This window comes from Embiotoca jacksoni, unplaced genomic scaffold (genome assembly GCF_022577435.1).
Source record: "Embiotoca jacksoni isolate LCO1_2020_lvr unplaced genomic scaffold, fEmbJac1.0.p SCAF_13, whole genome shotgun sequence".
NCBI classification, from domain to species: Eukaryota; Metazoa; Chordata; class Actinopteri; family Embiotocidae; genus Embiotoca; species Embiotoca jacksoni.
Genome location: NW_027185263.1, coordinates 15,656,141 through 15,665,619, shown reverse-complemented (window position 1 = coordinate 15,665,619; position 9,479 = coordinate 15,656,141). Strand labels below are relative to the sequence as shown.

Sequence of the window (9,479 nt, the reverse complement as noted above, 5' to 3'; positions counted from 1 at the left end):
TCTTCTTCTGGGTGGTTTGTGGAGGAGGAACCACGTTTTCCACCACTCACGCTGTCTGTTTCTGTAACTTGTCGGACTCGGACGTTGAGCTGGAAGTTGCAGCCTGGACCACACTGACTGATTATACACCGAGAATCACAGGTAGGTGCAGGTAAGCTCGCTGCCTGGTACCTGTGCTGGCATCCTGACTGTACGTATGCTGTGTCTGGGTTTATGTGCTCTGCAAAATGCCTGCTGTTTGTTGTTTTCTGTTATAATACTGCTTGGCTGCTCTTCTGCATGGTTTTAACAGTCAATTGTTTTGTATCTTTTAAATTTTTTTAAATTTTTTTTATATGATTATTAGGTGGCAGTTAAATTATGATAATTTCCTGCTATTTCTGATTGCCTCTCCTCATTTGTGTTGTTTGTTTTAAGTCTTTTGGCTCTGAAGTTATAAATGTGTTGTTTTGCATAGAGCTCACTCGCATAATTATTTTCCTGAATTTAATGGGCTTCATGGGAAACTAAAGGCTTTTCATGAAACATGAGCTCGGCCGCAGCTTTCACATCTCCCCACTAACTTCATATTTAGCTCAGCATTAGAACAATATCTTGGTTTAAGTCATGCTTTAAAGTCACATCTTTTCATAATTACATCTTTAAGCATTGAGTGCTCTGCAATTTACGCTGCTGCTGCACTCAGCTGCACTTATTCTCAACTCAATTGTGCTTAAGGTCATCTGCTGCACAACAACATGACATAACGTCATATAGGTAGAGATTTTGCAGGGTTTATATTTGATTTAGTTAATAAGTATACGCTGCATGTGTTTGCCTGCTGCTGCTGCTTATCAGCTGAATCGCTTGAGTTAAATTTTTCCATGCGTGTTATCAGAGAGTTTATTCCATGCATTGTTTTAAAGGTGCTTCCCTCAGTACTGATCACATGGCAGCTGGAGTCATCTCTGTATTTTGTCGGTTCTACATAATCTAGCATTTGGTTGTCCGATGTGATCTTGGTGGAGGTTGTTATCGTCACCCTGTCTTGCTGTGCCGAGCTCGGTGCGTATTTGCTTGCAAGCTGGATATCAACCTTGTGCATGCTGCATTCATATAAATCTTGTCTGTGCGAGTTGGCTGCCTGAAATGTTAAGATGCGTTTCTCTACCTGCATCACAAGTGACCCTCGGCTCGCTGCTCTGTAATGGTATCATCCCCTGTGCAGAGCTGCATGTCCGTGAGATTGAAGACTCCCCTGAGTGGCTTTTGGAGGAACAGAGTATTACTGGGAGCTTCAGTGGTCTTTGTAATGTTTTTAATTCACATGAATCAGGTGTGTTTTTTCCCAAACAGTCACACCAACAGACAGAGGAAAGCACTTTAACTTTATTTACTGTAAAGTACAGCAATTCCCGGACAAAAGGATGGAAACAGTTTGTCAGCAGTCCCCACAAATAACCCCTGGCAATAAAAAGGTGGACACTTTTAAAATGGTGGGTAACAAAGGTTAAAACGAAGAGGAAACATCTTTTTATGCCTGACAGGATGGCTCTCGCCTCCCTCAGAAGTCAGTGGAGATCAGCTATCGGCTCCCTCCTTTAGCACAGCATCCTGTTTCCACATCAGTGAGAGGGTCAGTGTAAACACTATGAATTCCTTTACTCACAATACGACTTCATGTCTCAGAGAAGCACATTAACCCTTTGTGCACGTTTAGTGTTTGCATCTATCGGCTTACCGTAATAACACAGGTCATCAGCTTGTACAAATTATACACTTATATGATTGAATTCTTCATTTTTCATGCAGGAATGACTTGCTTAACTCTTAACTTGGCATTTTCTTGAAATGTGAATATTTATTTTTTCATTTGTGGGCTTTATCTCTCAGATGTTTCGTCACTGATTGTTTTCACCTCGCAGCTTTATAGTGATAATATTTTGATTATTTTATGTGACACCAGCTCTCATTGTTCTTTATCCCAGGTAATGTGGAAGGAAATATTTTATTGTGTTATGTGGTAGGTCTTACCATCTTTTGCCGATCAAAGAATAATTCAGTAATTTTTATTGGTGATTTGTGTTGGTATCCTCATGTTATCCTGCATATTGTACAAATAGAGCTATTATCCCAGTTGAAGCAGGCCTTTCATCCAATCTATGGATGTGTACAGGTCTTTAATGTAATCAGCTTCTCCAAAAGTGTCGTCTTTTTCTGTGTTTGAGGTCAGGAAGATGAGCACAACAGTGTTTTCCGTTTACACAAACAAACCACTACATGGTCCTACAGATGGTATGAGCAGTTACCACTTGGTGCATAAAGAATCATTTTCATCTATCATAGCAAGCGCAAACAAGCAACCTTCTGTTGATGTGAGGGGCTGTAGAGAGCTCATTTTCCCTGGCGGGCAGAGAAAAACGAGGTGCCTCCGTTTTAAAACCATGATAGCGTTCTTGTGCAGTTGAAGGCACCTACAGGGCAGTCAGGACTGGACCGCAGCCAGATAGCAGTAACCTTCAAAGCAGACAACAGCTCAGCCGGGTTTGTTCAAAACACTCGCTGATGTTCATATTGAAACCTCTCGGCTTCATGAATGAACCAACTAGTCCACAGACTTGAGTAGATTTTGTTTTTAGATCCTTTGATATCTGGTTGCTTATTTCATGTCGTTTTAGAAAGGTTGAAATCGTTGATGCTCCGAAATGAATTAAAAAAAACAAGGCTTGTTGGGAATTCCTGGCAGTTTTCTCTCGTAGACGGCCTTTGAAGATGTGCTGGTTTTAAATGTTAAATCATTCATGAAGTCAAATCTGTGGATTGTTGCTGTGCCTTCTGGCCAAAGTTCACCAGTGCAGCTAAGTGTTTATATGTTGGGCTTTGCAGAAGAAAAATATTACACTTTCCCAGCTTTATACTGTGTAGCAACAACTTTAATATTTGATAACGCCATTCCTCAATCCATACCATTAAGATATCTTTTTGGAAATAAGTTAGCTGTCAATTATGAAGCCTAGTTTGACCAATAACTAGCAGGCAGGACGAACTGTACTCATGAGGCCCAACATTAGATTTACAATATGAATAGTGAGTGTATGGAAATGTACAGTGTAGACCTTGAGTTATATGTGGTGCCTTGGCTTTGTTACATGTTTTGTGTATAATGTACATTAGTTATCAATATTGTGAGTTTGATATTTTTATGCCAGATGTCACAAAGCTTTCGGAAGAGATTTTGGCTATGCTCTGATTTGAGTTTGTGCAGAAAGTTTGTTCCCAGTCAGGCGCCCTCACTTTGTACTGCTTGATCTTTCACTAATAAATCACAGTGTAAACAGCACAAACAGAAGGACTTTGCATGCACAGCACCAACAATGACACAAAGAGTCCCGACAAAAATACTTGTCACATGAGCCTCTGAGGGAACATCTGACGAGTCCGCTGTGGTGAAAATCTGCACCCTTTGAGGCTCGAATGTGACCAAGAAGGGCCTTATTACTCCGAGACAAAATACATCGTCCTTTTAATCCTCATTTCCATTTGCTACATCTCATACAGTAAGCACATGAACGAGAGAGGGCAACATACAGAGTCCAGTCAGTGAGCATATAGAGAGCACTTCCCAACAAAAACACAAAGTTCCCTCCTGTCTTTGTGGAGGAGGTCTTTCATCTCTCAATACGTAGGGACATGCAGTGAAATTGCTGAAGAGAGAACACAGTGTGTACAACTCTGCTTGCAGACAGCTGCTAATTCACATTTAGGTTTGAAAAAGTGCACACAAGGTACTGATCCTGTAAATAGCTTGATGAATATTACTTGTACTGTGCGTCTTTATAATACCATAACACGTAGTGTTACAGAACGCTATGTAAGACAGCAGTACTTATCAGATGTAAAAATAAATGACGTGACATATCAATATTCACAAAAACTATCGGAATTGATTTCACAATATCTACAAATTCACAACTTAGTTACACTATTCTTAGCAATTAGAATTGTTGCCATTTAGTTAATAATTTGTTAAGTTCATCTATTTGTCTACTGTTTTCTACGCATCAGGAGATTTGCATCAATGCTGTTGAGGTTATGTCGTATAAAATGTATAATATTTAATGCTGTATTGAATAGCATAAATATATTCATAGTAATATAGTCTTAATATACTGTATCTTGTAGGATGACATGATTCTGCTTAAGTTAACTCTGGCCCTGTAAAGAGAAGATTAAATAAAAAAAAAAATCATAACCAAACCTAAAAGGCAACAGTAAAGTCCTGTTTATCTAAACCCCTCAGATTTATTTAGATTTTTTTCTGAATTACTACAAATGTTTTCCCTTTTCTATAGTTGAGAAATGATTAATTATCTGATCATTTGGCACTATTGTATGTTTTGTTTGGCCATTTAGTGATCAATCTGAGTGGTTTGGATGACGGTGATTCGTCTGTAGTTCAGTTACAGAGTGCAGTGGTTGTGGTTGTGAAGCTCTGGAAGTGTTTTCCCTCTTTTTGCTGCTCACAGATGACTTGTGAATAAAAAAGGTAATCCTGCATGTTCTACTTAACCAAAAAATAAATTCTAACAATTTGAACCAAATTGCATCAAAGCGGTGGTCCAGTGCACCTCCATAAATAACCTACAGACATGCATTCATTCATTGAATATTCAGGTATCACATCCAGAGCAAAATACACCAAAATCTACATGAAACTCCTGGTAAACATTTTAGATAGTAAAATAATAGTCATAATCTGTATAATCTAGAAATTTGAAATGAATCATTTCATAAACATGTATAAATATTTGAGTGAAATCACACACCAAACTTTTTTTGCAATGTGAATGGGTTTAACTTGGGATACTTTTCCACTACTGACCAGTTTTAAGGTACATGAAATTACCATGTGAATTGCTCTTTATTGCAGCAGATACTGCCATGACAGGGTCTGTGGCCATATCGCTAATATTTATTACTAAAACTGTTGTGTCACAAAGAGGATGACTGTCTTTGACACAAGTTATTTCACCAATGTGGTTCAAATACTCAGCAGCCACGGCTGAGAACTACTTACCTACAGTACCTCTATCGTATTACTCAGAGGAATCATGCATAAACATTAGTGCTGTGTGTCATCAGATCCGGAATTAGCCGCAGCCAGCAGGCTTTATAAATCCTCAGCAGATGTGTATTATGAATCACAAAATGATCCAAATTCAGTCTGAAAACGAGATGGGGTGCTTTGCAGGAACAGTGTTTCAATTCATGAAATATATTTGCTTTAGAAAGCCATACCGTGTCAGCAGCATGATGTCTGTTATTGCCTGTGGTGTTCCGAAATATATGTAGGTATTAAATATTGTTAATATAAAGGGACCTGGTTCACTCGGTTTGTAATGATACATTTAATTTGGCTGTAAAAAACTTAATTGGATCATTTTAGTTTCTCGCAACGTTAATCCAGAGTTTATAGTGTCATGATTTAATATGACAGTCTAGTTATTGTTTGTGTTTGTAATGTGCGTTGGAGTATAAAATGGTTTACCAGGAGATGCTCATGCTTGTTTAGTTTCTGTGGTAAATAAAGCAGAGTGTCTACAACGGTCTCGAAGTCCCCGTGCACGTGGGCTGCAGCCTCTGGACACATGTTTTGATTGGATGTAACGGTTTCTGTCCTCACCAGTGTAGAATTAAAATCACCGAGAGGAGTTGTGATACCACCGACCCACCGTCTAATCACAACATTTAATCATCATGAAATCAACATCTGATTTATTATTCAATAGTTTTGAAGGATAATGAACCAAAAAAAAGAATAATAACCCTTAATTTTTTCTTTATATCTAAGCTTAACCAGCAATTATAAGTTTGAAGAGTGACCTCCATTTATGCTCCAAGGTCAGAACTAAATGAAGGATTGCGCCTTCATACAAAAAGGTGACTTTCCTTGGCTTCATGTTGTATTGTAATGTTGATGGAGATGAATGTTGCGCCAGCTCAGTGTGTGTAGGCCGGTTAAACCGAGAGTCTGTGTGCTACCAAATGAGGGGAAAACACTTTCAGAACTTTGTGCTGGCTGTAAAGTCCAACTATCACATTAATATGCATAAATACGTGTGTTTATATAGATGCTGCTGAGGTTATATGTCTAATTGATGAGTAAGTGGGATGAACTACAGAAACACTGATACTAAGCCCTATTTCCATGTGACAAACACCATTATTGGAGGCTGCAGACATAAACATGTACAGATTGTCATGCATAAACCTGTGACTGACGCATTGTACATGTTTTGTGTTATTGGCAAACCTTTACAGAGGCCACAGCACAGTCCACTGATTCTCTCAGGCTTACCACTGAAGATACAGTCTGAAGAGATCGACTGCGTGTCGGCATCTCAAGTACAGTGGTCGTCTAAGAGTGTATACTTAAGAAAAATATCCAGAGTGCGTCTGGCAAAAAAAGCAACAAAAATTGCTTTTGAATTATATAACATCCGTATAAACACGTACCAAATTGAACACATACAGAATGTCACAGAGAAATATAGATGTCACTGAACAAACAATAGATGGAAACACATGTCGCCGCTGGAGACAAATCTGATGTGAAACTCTGATCATCACGCGTTGAAAAGTAATCGGTTTGATCTTTAGTTGTGTTAACTTACTTAATTTGTTGTTCGAGAACAGAATTTTGCAGTGTATTTGTCTCCAGTAATGAGAGTGTCTCTGAAATTTTAGAAATACTGTATGACTGTGACATATTGGCTTTTGTTGTCGACTATAAAACACAAAAGACAATACAACATATGTAGACAATCAAATCAACACCAATATACTTTAACACAATAAAGTATAAAAGGGCAAAAGTACAGCATGAGTCTAAATCTTGCTTTATGACAAGGCAGAAATACAGAAAAATGATAATGGAGTCTTAACAGCTACAGTGATTGATGTGAAGAAAACAAGGAAATAAAGGCTTCAGGGTGCCTGCCCACAACATACATAATAAAAAGAAAGAGTGCCTGGTAGGATTTAATGCGTGACACATCTTGTGTTATTTGCATTTTCGTGGAAAACGTACAATAAACGGCAAATCAGAATCCGACTTCAGTCTGAGGTAATGGTGGTAGTTTGTTATGACTGGTCAGCTCACAGAGACACTGCACCGTGAGTCAAAACATAAATGCACATGAAAATTGTTCTGGACTGCAGTAGATCCTTTAATCTCTTTGCTTTATCTTTTCACAGGCAGAGGTCTGTTAACCTTCCACACTAATGGGCAATTTTACACTTAGTGACTATGCCCATGGCAGGTGGTGGGCGGGGCACGGCCACATACTGCAGTGTATAAGCAGCCTGTGGACACCAGTTAATGTTTGCATGTAATATACACCCAGACCTTTGTGCATATGTGTGTTGCTAATGCAGGTGAAAGCATGACAAAGCCTTTTTTTGTTTTATGATGTGTGTATTTACCAAGGCACATTGCTTCTCTGTTGTTGAACATACTCGGCAAGTTAAAACAATACGAGTCACTGGACTAGAAAATGTACAGGCAGCCCCACGAGACGTGAAAGCAATTCCAGATTGGGACTGTAGGAATTCAGCGCCAGCCGAAGGACAGACACTGACTATTATTAATGATGTTCCTATGGAACTATACGGGCCGCCCCCCAGCTGAAAGAGCACAGTAAGGCAACCAGCCAATGGCCCTGCTGCCGTTTTCCGATGCGTCACTGTGTCTGTGTGCGTGTGTGCATGCATGTTGTCAACTCGACAGATGTGTCGAAGCCTTATCATCAGTCATGAGCTACAATGAAAACTTCAAATGCATGCTTGCTCTAACTTATTATAAGCAAAGCGCAAACATGTCAAAACATAGTGAGAAGACAATTTGACTACTCTACGAAAACGGCAAGCAATCAAGATACAGCAAAGGAACACCTGGTTACTCGCAATAGGAAACGGGGCCAGAGCTAAGTGTGGAGGGGAGAAAAGAAATGCTGTACAAACACAGATGATGTAAGAATGTGCTTCCTCCAAGGTCCACTACTATATGTGAGTCTACTGTAAGTTCAAATTTTGCCTTCCATCTATACAGACGTGCAAAAATATCAAACGCTTAAGAAAAAACAGACACACGAAACATGCGCGCACACACATACACACACGATAAGATGTAATGGACGTGGCCTCCTGCAAACCTGTCTACCCTCCGAACCCAACCGGATCAAGCCTAGCACGTGGTCGTATTCAGTCTGGGTTGTTTGCCTTTATGATGGTGGGCTTTCTGTTGACGTATGTGGCCCAGTAGCCTAAGTTGAAGATGAAGAACAGAACTGGGAAAATGATGCGCGATATCTTGTCCACTTTGCTGACACGGTTGTAGGATTTCTTGGCCTCTGTGTAGGGGTCATCCATTTTATGCAGATAGGGGTGTTTGGCCGACGCTCCAGTGGCACTCTTGGAAATGGTCGTTAAACCTTGGTCTTTAGCTACGTTGATGGCATACGTGGTTCCAACAATGTTGAAGGTGTTGTTTGCCTTTTTGGACAAAGTCGCAGATTCTCTTCTCTGAAAAGGAAGAAGGCAGTAAAGTAAAGGTTGTCAGGAGCGAAGCACCAGACTAAAACAATACTTCCATTTGAACTCATAAAGAGGAAATAGAAGCAACACCACGAGACACGACACACACAAGAACAAAACAAAAGCCTAACCATATCTTTAATCCTGGCCATGTTAGCCTGAAACGGTTCCTGAAAAGAAAAGTAGAAAAGAAAAAAAGTTTACCAATTATATTAAAATTACCCAACTTACATACTCTATTCATCAGTATCTACTGGAAGTGCTTTTGAACATTTTACACTATTGTCAAATCATACAAGTCTGGATTGCAGAAAGCAAAAGGTCATGATAAAAACTTCATGACAAAATGATCAGGCTTGTCAAATTAAGAGCGTGGCGAATAGGAAGAGTTAATATTTGCCGTCATTGCAGAACCAGGCTGGACTGGCGTCTGATACTGCTAACAGTAGCAGTAGCAGCACAGAGCAGGATTAGAAACAAAGCAAAATAATAGTGCCTGAAAACATGTCTGACAAACTGTATCAATGAGAGCAGCCAGGCCTCTTCAGGCAAACCGCTTGCGATAAAACAAACACGACAAAGACTTTGTGCGATAAAGCTGGCTGGAGAGACTGTCGTCTTCTACTAGAGAGAAATCATTAGACTGTCTTTCATATTAAATTCGCACGGGGAGACAAAAGTTTTATTTGTTAAATTGGTACTCTCAGATAGCTAAACTTACATCACTCGAAGATCCTGTCAGCCTAACGGAGTACATTGCAGCACACACGCTGGATGTGGGAGAACAAGTAGGGCACTAAGATTGATTACTGGGCAGAGTTTTAGTTTCCTGTGTGGCATGCAGGGTGTGAGACTGTGGTAATTTCCTTCACACCATTCGTCCCCACTGTGGCCACTTTAAGATC

General features: G+C 39.7%; 1 protein-coding gene across 2 annotated transcripts in view; it reads right to left on the bottom strand.

Moving 5' to 3' along the window:
* Positions 1 to 1,280: 1,280 nt before the first annotated feature.
* Positions 1,281 to 9,479, bottom strand: part of gabra3 (gamma-aminobutyric acid type A receptor subunit alpha3) — a 97,177-nt gene continuing 88,978 nt past the window's right edge. The window contains exons 10-11 of one of the 2 annotated variants that reach the window (XM_069146869.1): positions 8,706 to 8,744; positions 1,281 to 8,562 (exon numbers count right to left, since the gene is read on the bottom strand). In XM_069146869.1, coding sequence (XP_069002970.1) covers positions 8,242 to 8,562; positions 8,706 to 8,744 — 360 coding nt within the window. In that variant the 3' untranslated portion in view covers positions 1,281 to 8,241. The remainder of the gene's footprint in view (positions 8,563 to 8,705; positions 8,745 to 9,479) is intronic. The other variant, XM_069146870.1, reaches the window with a different exon arrangement.